At 40.0% G+C, this 22,148-nt stretch overlaps 1 protein-coding gene across 1 annotated transcript; it reads left to right on the top strand.

Moving 5' to 3' along the window:
• Window positions 1–240: 240 nt before the first annotated feature.
• On the top strand, window positions 241–21,909 carry LOC148377011 (uncharacterized). The gene is made up of 5 exons (XM_088327886.1): window positions 241–477; window positions 5,963–6,949; window positions 9,517–9,643; window positions 11,441–11,550; window positions 19,173–21,909. The coding sequence occupies exons 1-5, from the start codon at window positions 357–359 to the stop codon at window positions 20,519–20,521; spliced, it is 2,694 nt and encodes an 897-aa protein (XP_088184012.1). The 5' UTR covers window positions 241–356; the 3' UTR covers window positions 20,522–21,909.
• The last annotated feature ends 239 nt before the right edge of the window (window positions 21,910–22,148 follow it).

Below are 22,148 nucleotides of genomic sequence, written 5' to 3'. Positions count from 1 at the left end.
TCTTTCACAGCTAAACTATGCAGAAACTCCACAAGATGGCGCAGTTCCCTCACGTTTGCAGTTTTGCGGCAATTTCTCAATTCTATGCAGAAAAAAATCCAGGAAAAGTCAGTGTGCTCTCATAAAACGACGTTTCATAAAATAATACTGCAAATATAAAAATAAAAGCTTTGCTGTGAACCGGAAATTGTTATGTGGATTTCCGCCTCCCTTCTTTGTCCTTCCGGGTCATTCCCAGTTTGTTCTCGGCCAGGCGACGTTCCTCTCCAGCCGTGTGGAAAGGCTTCATTTAACTCTATAAAAGAGTTAATTTAACCCTGTGAAAAATTTAATGGTGACAGTTAAAGGTGCTTAAAATGTGCGAGAGAGGGAAAGAACGTTCCAAAGAGGAGCTTCAAGAAGAGACCGAAGGAGACCATCGACGGCTAACTCAAGTTAGCATTAGCAAGCAGCTACAAGTCGTGATGGAAGGAGCAGGTTGGTCACTTTAGTTTTTCTTATTTAACACTGACAAAGTCAATTTACTTATACATCTTATTACTTTTCTATTTTATATTCTTGATATGGCTGCCAGGAGGTGGAGTCCATTTGATTTTTTTTTTAATGCTTCATTGAACAAAACGCATATAGCACATGCGTATATAGTACATGGGGTTTTCAGGACAGATACCATTTATTAGTATCGGGGGGGGGGATTTTGTAAGGTTTATTGTTCTATATTCTTTATCAATTATCCATTATCCGTTATCGGTCAAATCATAATATGCTACAAAGCCAAGGGGCCGAGACACTTGCTCCCAGCCAAGAGGCTGAGTCAAGGTCCTTGCCACAGAGCCAAGCAGCGATCAGTGCGAATCAGAACCAGTAAACATATTCAGAACCAGTTATTTTCTAGTCGATATTCATTTGCTGTACTGTATAGGGATTTTAAATTCTATTTTTGGGAGGGGCGCCGAACCTAGGGTCTCTGTGAGGTAGGGACGAAATCAGGTCTTCCACAAAAAAGGTTCTGGTAAAAACATTCCACTGTCAAGAATATATCCATCCATTATCTGCACCGCTTATCCTCTCTAGGGTCGCGGGGGTGCTGGAGCCCATCTCAGCTATCTTCAGGCAGTGGGCGGGGCCAGTCGCAGGACACACAGAGACAGACAACTCCCTCGCTCATTCCCACCTAGGGACAATTTGGACCGGCCAATCAACCTGACATGCATGTTTTTGGAATGTGAGTGGAAACCGGAGTGCCCGGAGGAAACCCACACAAGCACAGGGAGAACATGCAAACTCCGCACTGGAGGTTTGATCGCATGACCTCAGAACTGTGCTGCACGCGCGCTAACCACTGCTCCGCCGTGCTGCCCGTCAAGTATATATATATATATATATATATATATATATATATATATACACCGTATTTTCTGCACTATAGGGCGCACCGGGTTATAGGGCGCACCCCCAAAAAATAGTTTTTGGTCCTATATTTGACATACATAAGACGCACCGGATTATAAGGCGCTACAATGGGAACGTGGACAAAACAGTCAGATGGTTCAGTCCAACTTCTTACCCCCTTAACATTCCCAAAGCTTGCAAAGAAGCAAATACGTGTTGTAGACACGTGCGGATGCGGTGTCCGTACGATGTCACTCAAATGCATCGTTCCAAATATCATTCGGAAGGTTAAAGTCTTGGGATTCAAGAAATGCCAACCATTCCTTAGTTTCTATTTTCTTTTTCGCTTGCAACTTTACTGTGAATATGACAATAAACACTTGGAATTGAGTTTATTTTAAAAAAAAAAAAGACCCATCACAGAAACATCGATATCACTCTGAAACAAGATACTGGGAAAATATCTAGCCGGAGTAGCTCACCGAAGTTGTTGTGTTCAATAATAATGTGCGACCATGGTCCTCTTATATCCGTGAGTGTAGTAAATCCAGGAGAATAAAATATTTACAAATACAGAACAGTAAAACATGCTTTCTCTATGCTGTAGACAACCAACCAAAATTGCTATTCACATTCATCTTTTTCGGCCGATTGCAGGCTTTGTTTTGTCAACATTAGCCTATGCAAGCCCGTAAATGATAAAAAGGATCCGCCCCCTTTACCTCCGAATAACTTTTAGCCAATAGTGATCGATTCAACTGATGATTGACACATCTTTTTCGGCCAATTGCAGAGTTTGTTTTGCCCCTTTAGCCTACCCGAGCCTGTAAATGATAAAAAAGGATCCGCCCCCTTTACCTCTGAGAATAACTTTAGCCAATAGTGATCGATTCAAATGATGATTGACACATTGGTTAGCCAATGAAACGCCGGTATATAAATCCCATCATACACCGCGGACGACTTGCCGTTCGGGGGAAAATCTAGTCGGCGGCTGTTGCATTAGTTGCAAGACTTTGCGACACACCATTGAGCCATATATAAGGCGCACTGTATTATAAGGCGCACGGTCAGCTTTTGAAAAAAATTAAGACTTTTGGGTGCGCCTTATAGTGCGGAAAATATGGCGTATATATATATTTAATTACCTAAGATCTATAAATGAAGAAAATATGAGTAATAAATGAATCGATAATCTGGTAGGGTTGCCCTTAAAAGGACAGTGCCTCCTAGTGGTGAAGAAAACGTTATATATTGAAAAACATTGATCGATATTTTAAGCAAAAATAGATAAAGTATGGGCAGTTAAGTGGTAAGTGCGTCCGCCGCACAGTTCTGATGTCATGGGTTCAAATCCAGCTACCAGCCTTCCTGTGCGGAGTTTGCATGTTCTCCCCATGCTTGCGTGGGTTTCCTCCCACAAAACATGCATGTCAGGTTAATTGGTCGGTCCAAATTGTTCCTAGATGTGAAGGAACGAGCGAATTGTCTGTCCCTGTGTGCCCTGCGACTTCAGGGTGTCCCCTGCCCACTGCCCGAAGACGGCTGGGATGGGCTCCAGCACCCCCGCGACCCTACTGAGGATAAGCGGTGCAGATAATGGATGGATGTTGTCAATATGTTCCTTTATTGACTTTTCTTCTGAAGTACTTTGCAAGCATCTCTTGCGTACACGTGTAAATATTTTTTTAAAATATTGTTAAATGTAAAATTATTCATTCCTTCACCACATACGATTGTTGAATACTGAATACAATTAATTTATTTAGTAAAATTTTTCACTGCACAACTGCTATTTAAGGTCAACAAAAACATAGTTCCAGAAAACATCCATAAATGATTCATTTGGAAAGAGGGAAATTATAGCGGCAGTGGCTCAGGAGGTAGAGCGCTCGTCTTGGGATCAAGAGATCGCAGTTCGACTCCCGGCTCCTCCGTGTTACAAGTCGAAGTGTCCCTGGGTAAGACACTGAACTCCTAATACCCCCAATAAGCAGGTTAGCGCCTTACATGGCTGCAGGGCCGCTATTGGGAAATGTGAAGCACACTGTAAAGCGCTTTGGGAAGTCATTAAATTGAAAATCACTATAGAAATGCAGATCATTTCATTTCATAACTTAAGGAGCTATAGTAAATTCATAATCCCAAAGATGAGAACCACCAGGAAAAGTATGTGTGTGTCTATGTGCGGAGTCAAACTTTGGAACAATTTACAAGACAAGATCAAACTATGTCCAACTACATATTTTTTAACATTATTTTGTTGTTGAGTTATTGTTTTTGTTCTGTTTTTATTTTGATGCTCGAATAAAGTTTTCATTCATTCAAGTCCTTCCACCAAATGTCTTTTCGAAGTTGGATTTTGGGGTAAATATGGTTGATTCGAGTCCCAAAAAAAGACGTCTAGGATTTGTCTGTGTTTAGCTCATACAGCGTGGATGAAATTAGACTAATAGTCATTGTTTATTTTTTTCACATTTCACTAATAAAAATAAAGATGTGTTTCTGCTGAACCCTTCCATTCTTTTTAACATTTTAACTTTTCAACTGTTTTTTATCCTGTTAACTAAATTCTGAATTTTGGACTATTTGCAGTAGAATCAATCTGAGTTAAGATAATCTTTAGCAAGAGACAAGCATTATTTGGTTGCTAAGAAGTTGATGACGCAGGTTTTGGTCCTATGCACGTCTTTTAAAAGATTTTAAAATTAAGGCATGTGCGGCCCCTTCTCAAGGTCTCTTCATTTTCCTCATGTTGAGGTTTTTAAGTATTTCCTTGCCCTCATGTAGGTTGCATATCAGGGGATGGTGGAATGATAGTCTGTAGTTTGCAATAATCTGTGGTCTGTGCAGCCCTCTGAGACTCTCTGTCATTAAGGGCCAAACAAGTAAACATGACTTGACTTGAGGTTTTTTAGCTTTTCCTTGCCGTTGCCGTAGGTTTTAGATGAGGGGATGGTGTCATAATAGTCTGTGGTTTGCAATAATTTGTGTTCTGTGCAGCCCTTTGAGACTCCTAGTGATTTAGGGCGTCACAAATAAACACGACTTGACTGACTTGAGGTTTTTTGAGTTTTTCCTTGCCCTCGTGTGGGTTCAGATCAGGGGATGGTGTCATAATAGTCTGTGGTTTGCAATAGTATTTGATCTGTGCAGCCCTTTGATTCTCTTTGTGATTAAGGGCCAAACAAACAAAAAACATGACTTGACTTTTATATATACATATGTTTGGGTTGACTTAATCAAGGTGGCCTCTTCACATGCACATTAACAAGCGCAGCTTCTATAGTCTGGGAACAGATAAGTTACGCAAAAAAAATAAACTGTATCCAAATATTTTGAGTTTGAATGGCTTTCTGCTTGTGGGAAAGCTTTATTGACAAAATGTATTATTTTACTTCACATTATAAAGCAATAAGATATTTTTATACTTTGCACTTGTGAATGTAGAATTAAGCTATAATGATAATAAGATTTATTTGATATGTTTGGAGTCATATAATATCACGGTTGCCATGGCGCCCAATTGGTCCCCGCGTGTGGCGCCAGATTCTGTCATGGTTGCCACGGCGCCCAATTGGCCCCGCCCATGGACACCAGCTGAAAAGCGTTGACAGATTGGCTCCCTGTCAGTATTTAAACACTGTCCTGTCTGTCCCCTTTTGTCGGAGCATCTTCTGCTAAACTCTGTTGTGTTACGTCAAGCCCTGTGAATCCCCGTATTTTGCCTGTGTTTTGCTCCTGTTTTATTCTCGCCCCGATATGTTTGATTTTGACCACTTCCTCGTACCGAGCAATCTACTTCCGCGACCAACGATCCCCAGATCGAGTGTGCGCTCATTTCTCTTCTCCCCAATAAACTAAGTAACGTTACGTGATTGAGTTCTGTTTCCTGTTCTTGTACGTGACATATAGTCCAAGCGCAAACTAGTTTGAAGCCATTGTCAATCTAGACTCTTTCTATAGGAGAAAATATGAAGTCGCTGGGAAACCAATTAAATATTGTGAAATAAAAATTGATTCATGTTGAAATAATAGGTCCCGATTGTTCCATATACGGTCTTCATTTGGAGAGAAATGAGAGCAAGAAACAAAAAGAAGACATTTTCTCAATATTGTAATGACAAGCTAAGAAGGATTGCTGTTCCATTTAAGATCAGAATTTTTCAAGACAATTGATTTGAAATCAACGATTTCAAGAAACTGTAACGTAATCATGATTAATAAGAGATTTTGGTAGATGTCAAATAGCAAAGCAGCCTGTTAGTCTTCCCGAGAAGAATTGCTCTCCAGTCCTTTGTACCTCTTCAAAAGCGTCACGACATCTTGCTCTTGAAACAATTCTCCAAATGAAGTGTGCCAGCAAAACTCATTTAAAAGAAAACCCGTTCACTGCTGCCGAGCTCACGATGGCTTTTAGAGGGGGGGTGATCAAGAATATATATTTATTGAATTATTTGTTTGGCAAAAAAAAGCTCAATCGTTTTTTGTACCAGTGCTTTGCTGTGATGATATTTTTGTGTGTGTGAATAAAGATAAAAAAAAAAACTGTGTGTGTTCTGTCCTGCAGATGTCAGTCAAGATAATCTTATTCCCTGGCAAAAAGAGTTACCCTGCATCAAAAAAGAGGATTTGGGGCCTGTTTACATCAAAAAGGAAGAAGATGAGTATCTAGAGGCAGTTGACGTCAAAAAGGAGGATATCGATTTGGAGATTGTCAAGGTTAAAGAGGAGGAAGATTTGGGAGAGATTGGAGTGACTGGAGCCCTTTTCACCTCCAAAGAGCAACATGAAGGGAACAAGGAGAAAGTGTCTCCAAGCAGAAGCTCTGGGATCACAGCTGATGACGACACGTCCGACTCTGCACACAACGATGGTGACAAACGGTGGGAAGGCGAATGTTCCCAGTGTGGAAAAACATTTCGACACAAGCGTAGTTTGAAACGCCATCTCTTTGTCCACACTGGTGAAAGACCCTTCGCCTGCTCAGTTTGTGCTCTGAAATTCATACAGAAATCCGATTTAAGAAACCACACAAGAACTCACACTGGTGAAAAACCTTTTGCCTGCTCCGTTTGTTGTCAGAACTTTAGCCACAGAGGAACTTTGAAAAGACATATGAGAACCCACACTGGCGAAACACCTTTTGCCTGCTCAGTTTGTGGTCAGAAATTCAACCACAAAGGAAATTTGAAAAGTCACGCAAGAACCCACACTGGTGAAAAACCTTTAGCCTGTTCAGTTTGTGGTCTGAAATTAAGTGATAAACGGAGTTTGAAAATCCACACAAGAATCCACACTGGTGAAAAACCCTTTTCCTGCTCAGTTTGCAGTCAAAAATTCAGTTATAGGGGAAGCTTAAAAATCCACATTAGTACCCACACTAATGAAAAACCGTTTGCTTGCCCATTTTGCAATAAACAATTCAGTCATAAAGGAAACTTAAAAAAACACACACGAATCCACACTGATAAGAAACCCTTTTCTTGCTCTGTTTGCGGTCAAAGGTTCACTAGTAAAGTCAAGGCTCAGGATCATAAATGTGCTGGTGAGAGTAGCAATCAACACTGCTTGATATGAGTTTATAGTTTATTACATCAAAGGCGCCGTCGCGAGCGGCAGCCTTTTCAGCAGCTCCTTGTTATTTCGCTCTTTTTGTGATTTATTGTTTTAATTGTCTGCTTCTATCTTCTGTGTTTTTCGGCCCGTTGGAAAACTACACTTTTTACTACTTTCTATCCTATGGTTCTGGGTTTTAACGCACAAAAATGCGTTTATTCGAGGAATGAACTCCTTGCCCTGAAGAATTCTGGTGCCGGCGTGATAAGGGGGGCCTATCGTAGATGGAGAGCCAGAGCTAAAGCTAAGCGGCTAGCGGCGTTATAAGTCTTTGGTACCGTCTGTAATCATAGGAAATGTCAACTCTCTACCAAATAAGACCGACGAACTGGCTGTGCTGGTGAAAAACATCAAAGCGTACAGGGGGTGCAGTTTGCTGTGTTTTACAGAAACGTAGCTCACGTCTAGCATCCCGGACGCTAACCTGGAGCTACCCGGAGCTACCCAGCTTCAGCGCTGTTAGACAGAGACACAAAAGCCTGCAGGAAGCAGAGAGGAGGCGGACTCGCTATCTATGTGAACACGAGGCGGTGTAACCCTGGGCACAAAAATTTCCATCTGCTGCAGGGACGTCGAACTTTTGGCCTAGCCTGTGACCATTCACTCCGCTGTTGCTAAACTACAACACAGCACCCCGGGGCCATCCTGTTTTTCTGTTTATCTGTTAAAAAACAAGAAAAAGATACTGCTGGAAGTGTGAATTTCCCTACGGGGATGAATAAAGTATCTATATATCCATCTATCTATCTAATAGTTTTTAAGTTGTTAAGCGATCACAAGACCAACCTGAGTTGTTCCCATCAGTCCTCCTTCTGAAGTTTTAGGTTTCAGTGATCTCATCTGCTTTTGTTTTTTCGTTAGACTGTAACTGTATTCCTGAAATGAAACGTTCTTATATTAAACTCTGCTTATTATTGTGGAATAATTAATCCTAACGTGCTGGTTAAAAATAAGACATGTCCTGTGGTCTTTTTGGATCTGGCAAGGAAAGAGCCGCGTTTACTAACATTCTGAAAGTAGCTTTGTTTTCTGAAAACTTCATAAGAAGAGACGCAATTTAAATGTTAATGCACTAATCTGTTCAAAACCCTGCAAAAGTATATTTTTTATCAAATCACATAAAAGCTTCAGAACATCATAGAAATACATGTTAAAATAAGGTTACCGCACAACAAACACAAAACGAGAGGCACATGTGTAAAAACACAAGGAAAAACGGAAGTAATAAAAAAATGTATTTACTTTTATGCCTCGTGTTTCTTGAAAAACTGCCCCAATGACATCTGCGTTTGCTGGCTTTTGACAATCCAACGGAAATGCTCGAGGCAGACGTAGCGATAGCCCTTACTTTTCCGGGGGATTTCTTTCCACAAATTCCGAAACTTTGTCTAATTTTGTTTAAATATCTTTCATTTGGGCTGATTGAATGGTGGCTGCGTCCTACTTAAAGGGATTACAAAATATCCTTTTTTTTTCCAATTAGGCACAGAGGTGTAGTGTTCCTCCCCACAATCATATTCTACCTGCCATGTATCCCCAGGATTACTTTTCAAAGCTGAGTGTTTGATCTCATATACCCTGGAGCTGTGACGTCACCAAATGACGAGAAGCAAAACAATGGCACACCCCGCTGAAAACAGTCAGCAAATGCATAGGGCTCTTTTGCTTGGAGTAATTGGATCTTTGCTTACTGTGTCGCTGGGGAACTTATGACTGTTTTGTTCGAGGCGCTTGCTTTGATCATCTCAAGCTGTGTCTAGTAAGTCCACCTGCCGTCTTGTACAGCGTGTGTTCCTTTTTTGCCTTCGTCTCCTTTTAGGTATGTGATTGTGACTTTCTTTTATGTTTTTCGCCCCTTGTTTTGCTTCCAGTTACATAGTATGCATATATATACATATACACACACACACATATATATATATATATATATGTATATATATAATTATTTATGTTTTTATTTAAATTTTTCCCTCAGATTTTGCTCGTTTCGGAATTTGGGTATCCCTTTAAGTCACGTCCCATTTATTTGTGACGCCCTTAATCACAAAAATGTCTCAAAGGACTACACAGGCCACCATAGCATCATTCCCTGATCTTAAACCAACATGCAGGCTAGGAAAAACTCAACCTCGACATGAGGGAAATAAAAAAACAAGTGGTAATCCCCCTTCCAGAGGGATCAGGATGCAATAGATTTTGCATTGGGTAACAATACACAAAACATGGTGAACATCAATAAGAAAAACGGGTAAGATGTAAATATTTGTCCAGAAAGTGCCTGTAGAATTGTCCAAATAGTCCATGACAGCAAGGACGCAATTTCCCATCTCTGCTGGTCCAGGTGCAGGTCCACTGACTCATCTCGATACGTCCTACCTCATTTCACCACCAGCCAGGCATCTGGAAAGGACAGGAAAAGAAAAGTATGAAACGGCCACCAATTTTAAGCTATTGAGTAGAAGTATTTCTCAAGTCTAGATTCAAAAACATCCATTGACGTTGCAGATCTTATCCCTAGAGGCAGAGAGTTCCACAGCGCCGGGCCCGGATGGAGAACGCTTTTGAGCCTACTCATTTCTTCTTGGCTCTTGGAGGCACAAGTAGACCAGCATTTTCCAGGAGTAAGCTCCGCGTAGGAACATAGGTGAAATCAAATCACAAAGAGGGAAAGTCCATGCAAACATTTGTATGTTAATAAGAGAACCTTAAAGTCACATCTTAAGTGGACTGGTAGCCATTGCAAGTTAGCAAATAAAGGAATGATATGGCAAAACTTTCTTGTCTTAGTCAACAGTCTTGCTGCTGCATTTGGAACCAGCTGCAAACTTTTGATGCTAGACAACGGGAGACCAGAAAGCAATACATTACAGTAAGCAAGCCGATAAGTAATAAACGCGTGAATTATAATCCCAGCATCTTATTGCTACAGCATCGGGCTAAATTTCGCAATTTTACAGAGGTGGAAGAAAGCTATTCGTGTCATATTTTTAGATTAGGATCAAATATAATACCTAGATTTTTGACTGAGTCACTACAGGTGATATTCTGTTTTTGGAGGATCAAAGCAGTGTTAGAGAACATTTCACGACAATGAGCTGGACCAAAAATCAACATCTCGTTAAGGGGCAAAAAAATTAAGTGGCATCCATCCATCTTTGAGTCTCAGTATGGCAAGCCTCCAGATTTCTACAATTTAACGAAGCGGTTGTCTCTAGTGGCAGGTACGGTTGATTGTCATCTGCATAGCAATGGAAACTAATATTGTATTTGCGGATAATATCAGCAAGCAGAAGCATATAAATACTAAAAAGAAGGGGGCCAAGTACAGATCCCCGCGGAACGCCACATGGGACATCAGAATGTTTAGAAGTCATATAGCTATAGTTAACACATTGCGTCCTGTCTGAAAGGTAGGACCTAAACCACAAGAGTGCGGTGTTTGAGATACCGATGCATTCCAGATGAAGAAATAATATGTTAAGGTCCACAGTTTCAGCAGCAGCAGCATTGACAAGGGGACAAACAGAGTTGCTGGATACAACCGGAAGTTGCTGTCTAGTAAGAGTCGCTTTTGTGTCGAACAAAATTATCCGATAATTTTTATGTACAGGAATGATCCAAAACTATGCTTTAGCTGAGGCAAGAGCTTCTTTACTTTTCAGCAAGCTGTCACACCAGGCCAGTCGTAAAACCTCAGGGTTTGTAGTGCGCCATTTTCGTTCAGGTTTCCTGCAACCTTGTTTGAGTGACCTGATTTCTTCAGTCAACAAAGACGCATGCTTCTTTGGTCGAAACTTATGCTGTCGGGGCACCACGGAGTCAAGGATATTAACGAAAGCTGTCATTTGTAAGTGAGTCAACAGGCCCGATATATGAAGGGAAGGACGCAGTTGCCGCTGGTAATACTTCTATTAGAGCTGATGCCATTGCGGGTGCTAAAACCTACATTTTCGTTATCACGGTAAGTTCTAGTTCTATTATGAGTATTTATAAAGATTTGTTTGATAGTTGATGTGTTTTTGCCTGTTATTCTAATCAATATTTTTTTGTACTTAATGAAGTTTTTTTTAACCAGTAGGAGGCACTAAATATTACACAACGACCCTTTAAAGCTGTATTATAAAAGAATGTCGAAAAATACATGAGGCAATTACCAATCAAACATTTTAATTGGCATAACAGTAAATCAGTATGCTGTCATAAGACGACGTTTCATAAAATAATACTGCAAAAAATAAAATAAAAAATAAAAGCTCTGTTGTGAACCGGATATTATTAAGTTAGAGCTCCGCCCTCCTCTTTGTCTTTCCGGGTCATTCCCAGGTTGTTTTGGTCAGGCGTCGTCCCGCTCCAGCCGTGTGGAAAGGCTCCATTTAACTCCGTTAAATAGTTAATGGTGATCCTTAAACGCGACCAAAATGTATTCTAGAGCGAAAGGACGTTCCAAAGAGGAGCTTCAAGTAGAGAACGAGCGAGAAGATCGACGGCTAACTCAAGTTAGCATTAGCAAGCGGCTACACGTCGAATTGAATGGAACAGGTTGGTCACTTCCGGTTTCTTCTCATTTTCCACTCCTGAAGTCAATTTAAGAAATATATTATTACTTTTCTATATTCTTGATGCGGCTGCCAGTAGGTGAAGTCTATTTGGTTGATGTAACTTCTATCTATAGCCAGCTTCGACTAGCTACTAGCTAGCAGAATTGAGTTCTATAGCTTTATGTCGTAAACTAGCTAACCAAATTTGTAGTTTCTCTTGTAAGCGAGCTAGCTATTCAAGTGGGCAGACAAGTAGGTAGATATGTTTCGATTGTTTGAGATAACGTAGCCACTAACTACCGATGACTTAGCTATGTTAGCTCTTAGCTATGTATGACGAACTACTACTAATCAAAATTGAGTTATATAACTAGATAGATAGCTAGTTTAGAAAGTTAACGCGTCCGTTTTGTTGCAATAATCTCATTTTATTAATTGTATTCCAAGCATCGTGTGTGTCTGTGTATGATGTCTTTTGCTGGAAGGGAAAGCTGTTCCTTATTCAATCAGGATATTTCAAGCCAATTTATTTTAAATCAACAAATTGTAATCCCCGTTTTACTTAATCATTAGCAGTAAGAGATTTTTGAACATGGAAAATTGCACAGCAGCCTTTCAATAAACATGGAATAAAGGGCTTTTAGGAATAAAAATTAAATTAAAAAAGGCTATGTTCCTGTGTTGTTTGGTAATTATTTATTGATTTATTTTTTCAAGGAATGCTGAATGGCACTATTGCAATTTTTTGGGTTGAATAGAGATTTGACACGTTCATGTGTGTCTTGTGTCCTGCAGACGTCAGCGAAGAGGAGAATCTTCCTTGGCAACGAGAGACAAAGTTGCCTGCCATCAAAAAAGAGGATTCGGAGCGTGAAGACGTCAAAAAGGAGAAAGACGATTTGGAGCCTAACCACGTTAGAAAGGAGGAAGATGAGTTTTTAGAGACAGTTTACGTGAAAAAGGAAGAGGACATTTTGGAGTTTTATCTTTTTAAAAAGGAGGAGAACGATATCGAGCATTTTGACCTTAAAGAGGAGGAAGATTTGCGAGAGATTGGAGTGACTGGGGTCCGTTCTACCGACCAAGATCAACATGAAGAGAACAAGGAAAAGGTGTCTCCGAGCAAAAGCTCCGAGACCATAGATGATGAGGACACGTCCGACTCTGCACACAATGATGGCGACAAACAGTCCGAAGCTGATAACGCATATCACAAATGTTCGCAGTGTGAGAAAACGTTTAGGCGCAAGTATACTCTGAAACGCCATATGATTTTACACACCGGTGAAAAACCTTTTACCTGCTCAATTTGCGGTCAAATATTCAGGTACAAAGTAAGTTTAAACAGCCATGCTATGACCCACACTGGTGAGAAACCTTTTTTCTGTACAGTTTGTGGTCACAAATTCACCAACAAAACTAACTTAAAAATCCACACAAGATCCCACACTGGTGAAAAACCTTTTCCGTGCTCAGTTTGTGGTAAAGAATTCATCCAGAAAGGACATTTGAAAAGCCACCTAAGAACCCACACTGGTGAACAACATTTTGCCTGCTCTATTTGTGGTAAAAAATTCAGCCAAAAAGAACATTTGAAAAGCCACACAAGAACCCATACAGGAGAAAAACCTTTTGCCTGTTCAGTTTGTGATAAAACATTTAACCAAAAAGAAAATTTAGAAAGCCACAAAAGAACCCACACTGGTGAAAAACCTTTTGCCTGCTCATTTTGTGGTCAAAAATTCAGTCGGAAATCACACTTAATAATCCATATAAGAACCCACACTGGTGAAAAACCTTTTGCCTGCTCAGTTTGTGGTCAGAAATTCAGCCGTAAACAAAGCATAAAAAGACACACAAAAACCCACACTGATGGGATTCTTTTTTCTGGTTCAGTTTGCGGTCAAGTTAAAGCTAAAAGTCACAAGTGTGCTGGTGAGAACAGCAGTCATCACTCTGCTTGAAATAAGCTCATAGTTTACATTGGAAAAAACAGATACCACTAAATGAACTCATTTGTGTACTCTAGACGTCAATTATATCCCTAAACTTTGTGTATTTTTAGACTTGTTTTTATGTTAGAATCGTTTTTTTCTTCAAATGCACAAGTGTTGCAGCTTGTATCTTTTTGAGAGATATATGAAGCGAAATGATTACCAACAATAATTTACGACGATATCTCCTCAGTATGTTCAATATCTAATTTCCCTTGAGTAACTTCAAGAGTCTCTTGTAGAAGCATGTAAATATGCTGTAACTTTTGGAGTTGACTCAATCAAGCTGGCCTCTTTCTAGGGGGGTATTGCGCGAAATTGGGATTAAGAAATTTAGGCTAACTGAATAAGCGCAGCTGGATCTGGCTTAACGGGTTGCACGTTTGCCCAGTTAGGATAAAAAGGCTTAGCTATGTCAGGCCGACTGTAGTTTGTTAGGATAAATGCGCCTTCACGGAATCCTCAAATAGACCGTGAAGTTATATACTATTTTATACGCTGTTTTATTCCACTTATTCTCAAAAATACTTGTCCTAAGTATGACCTCAGCCTTGAGTGCAACCGCCTTGGCTTTGGAATGTGTCTTTGGTTTCAGTCTGTGCAGATAACAATGACTTATCACCTCGCCTGGGGGGTAGAACGATGACCCATAACCCTTCTCCCAAGCTTCAAAGGACTTTTGGGAAATTTGCATCGACGACCGCGGACCAATCAGCCAGAGGCTTGGTCATGGAGCGTGAACATTTCATCAGCATGGATTATAACAGGGCAACCCTGGAAGCCCCCGTCGTTTCCTGCACACGATTGTAAAATTGGCACAGGCGAAGACCTGTTTAGTTTCAACTCTTTGATTCGGCTAAATAAGTTAATATGTGGACTATATTCTGCGCTCGGCTCAATAATTTCCCTGACTTTAGAACATGCTCCAACTGTAAGGGATTACACAAGACACGGGAAGTGTCTTCGGAGTCAGATTTCAGTATAATAAATGTTAAAACCTTACAACCGCCAGGACCACTCTCAGAATCACAGATCGGAAAATGGAAGTGTTGCCCATGATTTCTTTTATGGCCGCTGAACATCATGTCCTGATGGACTTATATGAACTTTTGAAAAAGGTTATACAAGCACTATAAGGAAAGGACAACGCCTGGTACTTTTGAAACAACATCCTACACATTAAGATGTTTTAGCATAATTGGCCAAACTGTAAGATTTTTGAAAATATGAGAAACGGTTTGTGTTTTAGCTAACATGATCAAATACTGTAAATTCAATCTTTAAACAGCAAGATGCCAGACAAACAGCAGCGCCTACCAAGTATAAATTCCGCTATGTAAAAGAAATACAAATTTTCTAGACTTATAAATCTTTACAAAAATCAGTTTGATAGTTGATGTGTTGTTGCCTGGTATTCTCATCAATGGTTTTCTGTACTGAATGAAGTTTTTTTAACCAGTAAGAGGCACAAAATATTACACAATGGCCCTTTAAAGCTGTATTATAAAAGAAGGTCTAAAAATAAATGAGGCAATTATCAATCAAACAATTCAATTGGCATAACAGTAAAACAGTATGCTGTCATAAGACGACGTTTCATAAAATAATACTGCAAAAATAAAAGCTCTGTTGTGAACCGGAAATTATTAGGTTAGAGCTCCGCCCACCCCCTTTGTCTTTCCGGGTCATTCCCATGTTGTTTTCGTTAGGCGTCGTTCCGCTCCAGCCGTGACGAAAGGCTCCATTTAACTCAATAAAATAGTTAATTTAACTCTGTGAAACATTTAATGGTGATTTTTAAAGGTGTTTAAAATGTGCGAGAGAGGGAAAGGTCGTTCCAAAGAGGAAGACAACGAGCGAGAACATTGACGGCTAACTAAAGTTAGCATTAGCAAGCAGCTACAAGTCGTGATGGAAGGAGCAGGTTTGTCACTTTAGGTTCCGTCTTATTTTCCACTCCCGAAGTCAATTTAAGAACTATATTATTACTTTTCTATATACTTGATGCAGCTGCAAGGAGGTTGAGTCAATTTGGTTGATGGAACTTATAGCTAAAGCCATCTACGACTAGCTACTAGCTAGCAGAATTGAGTAAACTAGCAGCTCGCAAACCAAAGTTGTAGTTTCTCTTGGAAGCGAGCTAGCTATTTAAGTGGGCAGGCAAGTAGGTAGATATGTTTCGATTGTTTGAGCTAACGTTGGGTAGGGTTACTTTAACTGGATTACTTTCAATGACTTTTGGATGACTCCAATACCAAATATGCTAATAAAAGACAAAAAAAGAGACAAAAAAACTATATAAATAAAGTTATGACTCTCAACACGTGGTAAGCTTTCTCTCTTGGCTTTGATCTCTTTGATCTCCGGCAAAACAAACAAAATGCGACAGAAACTAAATGAAAATCAATCCAAACAGCTTGCCAACATCATTTTTGCCGTTCCATGTGTTCCGTTACTCCCCAAGCCTGCACAAAATTGAGTCATTTTATTCATCTTTAGTTTATTTTGTATTTTCTTAGCATATTTGGTATTGGAGTCATCCAAAAGTCATTGAAAGTAATCCAGTTAAAGTAACCCTTCCCAACCCTGCTACTAACTAACGATGACTTAGCTATGTTAGCTCTCAGCTATGTATGAAGAACTACTAATCATCAAAATTGAGTTGTATAGCTAGAAAGTTGGCGCGTCCCTTTCGCTGCAAGAATCACATTTTATTAATTGTATTCTAGATAGATAGATAGATAGATAGATACTTTATTCATCCCCGAAGGGAAATTCACTTTTCCAGCAGCATCCCTGAGCTGAGAACAATCGAAAATAACACGGGAGCTGCTGGAGTGGCTGCCATTCGTGACGGCGCCGGAGAAACGATTCAATTTGAATCATGTACAAACAAACAAACGAATCATGTACAAGAAACGATTCAATTTGAATCATAAACAAACAAACAAACAATTGAATCATGTACAAACAAACAAACAAAATATTTATGTTTCAATAAGTGGAGTGTTAATAAAATGGGGGGAAAATAATTTCTGATACTGATATAACCAGGTAAAACTAATTTTAAGTTACCTGTCCAAATGAATGTTGTGCCATCTCACCTAAGCATCGTGTGTGTCTGTGTATGATGTCTTTTGCTGGGTGGGGATTAGGGAGGGAATTATACTGTCTTTTGTACACTGAATGTTATCTAGACATAACTACGAGTGGCAATTTATGGCCTAAAAAGCGCTTTCACCCAAAAATATTGACCCTATGAAATATCAGTAAGTAGAAAAAGAAGAAAGGCAATGGAGCTGATGCTCACATCTGTTGTAGTGTTTTTTGTGCAGCGTGTAAAACTTATTTATTTTTGTTTTGACATTGGTTTTATGACAACTTGACACGCTTTTGCTGTACAGTGGAAACTCTGTTCTCGACCATAATTCGTTCCAGAACCCTGTTCGAAAACCGATTTGTTCAATCACCGAAATCATTTTTCCCATTAAAAATAATGTAAATCGTTTTAATCCGTTTCAACCTCCTGAATGTTTACCTTGAATGTTTTCTGTAAAGCTAACCGAGGCTAATCGTACGTTCGCGTTATTGTAATCTTCCGTACGAAAAATTACGCTGACATGAAAATGTAAAAATAAAAAAAAGGATAAAGAAAAGAATTATGAATAGGATTTCTTACTTTTGTGGTGGTCAGCAGAAGGCGCAGGTGGACGGTAGGGAGAGAAAAATCATCAAAAGTTTTTCAACCTCTTCCAAAACTTGCGGCCGTTGCTCGCTTATAGCACTCACTCCCTTAGCCACATCACTAGATTTCACAGCCTCTTTATTCTTTAGTACTTGTTGGAATAATGTACTATCTGCTGATTGTAGATTTAGCCATGCTGTATTCCCTAGCAAGATCAGACACTTGCACACCTTCATATTTTGCTATTATTTCTTTCTTAAATGCAATAGTTGTACGCACTACTTTTCTTTTTTCACCTGTAGCAACTTTGCTGCTTGCACTGACTTTCTTCGGAGGCATAATAAGGGGCTAAAACACCCGTACGCCGCTCAGCATCGCACCCTTGCGTACGCACTCATGCATTACCGGCGTTCGAGCTCCCATTTTTTTGACCGAACAGCGGAGCAAGAATTTCTCCAAATTTTTGGTCGGACTCCGATTTGTTCGAACTGAGAGGCGTTCGAAAACCCAGGTTCCACTGTATTGTCAAATGTCTCAGGATTGTTTACAATTGTGACTTTTCGATACAAAATAATCCTACTTGGGTTGGAAGTTGCTGAATAATGTTGCTGTTCCATTAAGTTACAATTTGCAAATACAAAAATATGTATGTACCAGGGGTCGGCAACCTATGAATAACCTATATTTTATGTTGACTATATGAGGGGATTGTGTCCTAATACAGTAATCCCTCGGTTATCGCGGTTAATGGGGACTGAGACCACCCGCGAAAACTGAAAAATGCTTAAAAAACGTATACAGGTATACATTATTGTTATTGGGTGACTCATCCAGAACTCTTCACACTGGAACTGAATGTACCAAAACATGACCCACAAGTGTAGCCATGTCTTATATCATCAATTTACACGGAATAGGACTGCGGCGAAACCACTACGAAGCATTCAGTATGATTGTATTAACCGCTCTCAACCACATACAGCCATCGCGGCTTATTTCGCTTGTTAACACTACCGGTTACATATTGAAAATAAAAACAGTGAAAATGTGATATTTGATGAGTGCTTGTGAAGCGTTTTGGGAAACAACAATGGTCCGTGTTCATTTTAATGAAAGCGAAAGAGCTACCTTTTGACAATAACAACATACTTTAGCTGGCGGCATCGAACGGCTTTTACAACAATTACACGAAACCACACACAATTAGCCGTGTTTGGGTAGTACAGACAACCTCTCGCTTTTGGTATAATAAAGTCAAACTTGAGATGAAATGTGACAGAAGAGAATATACTTGCGTCGCAGAGTTCCTCCGTGATAAACTGAGCGTCACATAAGAAGGGGGTGAGGAGGGAGGAGTTAAAGGAGGGCGGTGAGCGAAGCGGTAACTCACCATGACTAAACATTGTGTTAGGGCCTCCCCCTCCTCTTCACAATAAGAGTGTCCACACCGTGTCCTCAGTTGACATACGCTCGCGCTCTATGGCGTCAAGTCAATAAATGCTTTTATTGAGAAGGTAAGGTATATTTTTTTAGACCCGCGAAGCTCTGAACCCGCAAAAGTGGAACCGCGAACTAGCGAGGTTCCACTGTAGTCTGTAGTTTGTGATTAAGGGCCAAACAAATAAACATGACTTGTCTATGACACGCGTGCCGTGGCAGACGAGCACACCGAAAATCAATAATGATTTTTTTTGTGTGCATATTTTTAGGCCAAATTGAGACATTTTCAGTTGCGCGCAGTGTTATTTAGAGGCTTTACGGTAGCGCCCCTCCTCCTCTGCTTCGTGTGTCTGCGCCGCTCCTCGCAAAAGGAGGAAAGATCCATCCATTATATATTTATTTATTCTTTAAAGGAATGTTGAAAGGCACCAATGCTTCTGCTGTAAAAAAAACTTTTGGTTGAATAGAGATTTGACACGTTCATGCGTGTCTTGTGTCCTGCAGACGTCAGCGAAGAGGAGAATCTTCCTTGCCAACAGGAGACAAAGTTGCCTGCCATCAAAAAAGAGGATTCGGAGCCTGAAGACGTCAAAAAGGAGAAAGACGATTTGGAGCCCGACCGCGTTAAAAAGGAGGAAGATGAGTTCTTAGAGACAATTTACGTTAAAAAGGAGGAGGAAATTTTGGAGATTGATCTCGTTAAAAAGGAGGAGAACGATTTTGAGCATTTTGACCTTAAAGAGGAGGAAGATTTGAGAGAGATTGGAGTGACTGGGGTCCGTTTAACCTTCGAAGGTCAACATGACGAGAACAAGGAAAAGGTGTCTCCTAGCAGAAGCTCCGAGACCACAGATGAGGACACGTCCGACTCTGCACACAATGATGGCGACAAACAGTCGGAAGCTGATAACGCGTATCACAAATGTTTGCAGTGTGGGAAAACCTTTAGGCGCAAGGATGCTCTGAAACGCCATATGATTGTACACACTGGTGAAAAACCCTTTATCTGCTCAGTGTGTGGTCAGAAATTTACTCGTAAAGGTACCTTGAAAATCCACACAAGAACTCACACTGGCGAGAAACCTTTTTCCTGCTCAGTTTGCGGTAAAACATTCTACATCAAAGCGAGTTTGAAAAGCCACGCAAGAAGCCACACCGGTGAGAAACCTTTTGCCTGCTTGGTTTGTGGTCAGAAATTTAGCCACAGAGTAAGTTTGAAAACCCACGCAAGAACCCACACTGGAGAGAAGCCGTTTGCCTGCAAAGTTTGCGGTCAAATATTCAGCCACAAAGTAAGTTTGAAAAACCACGCTATGACGCACACTGGTGAGAAACCTTTTTTCTGTTCAGTTTGTGGTCACGAATTCACCCACAAATCTAACTTAAAAATCCACACAAGAACCCACACTGGTGAAAAACCTTTTCCGTGCTCAGTTTGTGGTCAAAGATTCAGTCAGAAAGGACACTTGAAAAGCCACGTAGGAACCCACACTGGTGAACAACATTTTGCTTGCACTGTTTGTGGTAAAAAATTCGGCCAAAGAGGACATTTGAAAAGCCACACGAGAACCCATACAGGAGAAAAACCTTTTGCCTGTTCAGTTTGTCATAAAAAATTTAACCAAAAAGAAAGTTTAGAAAGCCACACAAGAACCCACACTGGTGAAAAACCTTTTGCCTGCTCAGTTTGTGGTCAAAAATTCAACCGTAAAGGAAACCTAAAAAGACACACAAAAATCCACGCTGATGGGATTCTTTTTTCTGGTTCGGTTTGCGGTCAAACATTTTCTTGTCAGGTTAAAGCGAAGAGTCCCAAGTGTGCTGGTGAGAACAGCAGTCATCACTCTGCTTGAAACAAGCTCATAGTTTACATTGGTAAAAACACAAAGGAGCAGATTCAGGTGCCTCGCATCAGTAATCGTGACACCGATTCCATATTTTTTCCTCGGAATTGAACGATTCCATTTATTTCCCTGCACTTGCTCTATAAAAGTAACATTGACTGACCGTTGAATTGTTTTTTCTTAATTTCGTTTCGTGTTTTTGAATGCCGATATGTTTTACTTTGGTACGATCTTACGATTGTTTCATGTCTGTGATCTGAGTTTTGTGAATTCCTTCTTTTTGCTATAGAGTGGATATCTTTTATATCTGTAATCAAAGCTTGACTTTTATGGGATTTTCATTATTTTGTATCCAGGGTTGGGTAGGGTTACTTTAACTGGATTACTTTGTTACTTTTGGATGACTCCAATAGCAAATATGCTCATAAAAGACAAAAGAAACTAAATATGAAACAAAATGACTCCATTTTGTGCAGGCTTGGGGAGTAACAGAATACACGGAACGGCAAAAATGATGTTTGGATTAATTTTCATTTTGTTTCTGTGGCATTTGATGTTCGTTTTGCCAGAGATCAAAGCCAGGAGAGAAAGCTTACCATGTGTTGTGAGTCATCATTTGATTCGTATTTAGTTTCTTTTGTCTTTTATGAGCATATTTGGATTGGAGTAATCCAAAAGTCATTGAAAGTAATCCAGTTAAAGTAACCCTAACCAACCCTGTTTGTATCACATGTAAGCGTATTTCTATTGTGAATGTGTGACTCGATATCCTCTGAAGATTGACTTTTAATCCAATGCGATCCACTGTAATTCAACACCTTCATATGTTTAGATTTGACTAAAAAAATGTCATGATTTTATTTGTGTTTTTTTTTCTTAAAATTTAAAATCTGAGTAAAGTATCGAAGTTCACTGAGTCATTCCCATCAGCCCTTATTCTCAAGTTTTCAGGTTTTTGTGATCTCATCCTTTAGTGTCTTAACTTCACTTTGGGGCGGCAGTAGCTCAGGAGGTAGAGCGATCGTTTTAGGATTAAGGGATCCCAGTTCGAATCCCGGCTTGTCCGTGTTACATGTCGAAGTGTCCTTGGGTAAGACACTGAACCCCCAATAAGCAGGTTAGCGCCTTACATGGCTGCAAGGCCGCTATTGGAAAATGTGAAGCACAATGTAAAGCGCTTTAGGAAGTCATTGACTTGAAAAGCGCTATAGAAATGCAGATCATTTCATTTCACTGCAACCTTATTCCTGATATGAAACATATTTGTATAGATTGTTCAACTTTGCTCTTTTTTTCTGCAATGTGTCAATAATGTGCATGGCCTCAGAGACTAGTGTCAGCAAACCCAAACCGTTTATTTACTTTATATTTAGAATAAATCATTGCTTTGGTGACCATCTTGTCTTTGTTCTGATATTAAACTGCAATTTTGACATATACAGTGGAACCTGGGTTTTCGAACGACTCTCAGTTCTAACAAATCGGAGTCCGAACAAAAATTTCGAGAGATTCTTGCTTCGGCGTTCGAACAAAAATCGGAGTTCGAACGCCGGGGTGGATGTTTCGCATCACAATTTTTTTTACTCCTTTTAATTTTCTCAGGTGCAATTGCACCTCCGCTACGCTAAGGGACGTC

Source organism: Urocampus carinirostris, chromosome 1 (genome assembly GCF_059441175.1).
Source record: "Urocampus carinirostris isolate Australia breed hairy pipefish chromosome 1, RoL_Ucar_1.0, whole genome shotgun sequence".
Classification (NCBI taxonomy): Eukaryota; Metazoa; Chordata; class Actinopteri; order Syngnathiformes; family Syngnathidae; genus Urocampus; species Urocampus carinirostris.
This window is presented reverse-complemented; position numbering and strand designations above follow the sequence as displayed.

Excerpts from the sequence above, each read along its gene's own strand:
- LOC148377011 (XM_088327886.1), top strand. The coding sequence starts at position 357 with ATGTGCGAGAGAGGGAAAGAACGTTCCAAAGAGGAGCTTCAAGAAGAG. Across the intron at positions 9,644-11,440 it reads TTTCCAGGAGTAAGCTCCGC|AGCGAAAGGACGTTCCAAAG; the intron begins GTAGGAACATAG and ends AATGTATTCTAG. Across the intron at positions 11,551-19,172 it reads CGTCGAATTGAATGGAACAG|ACGTCAGCGAAGAGGAGAAT; the intron begins GTTGGTCACTTC and ends TGTGTCCTGCAG.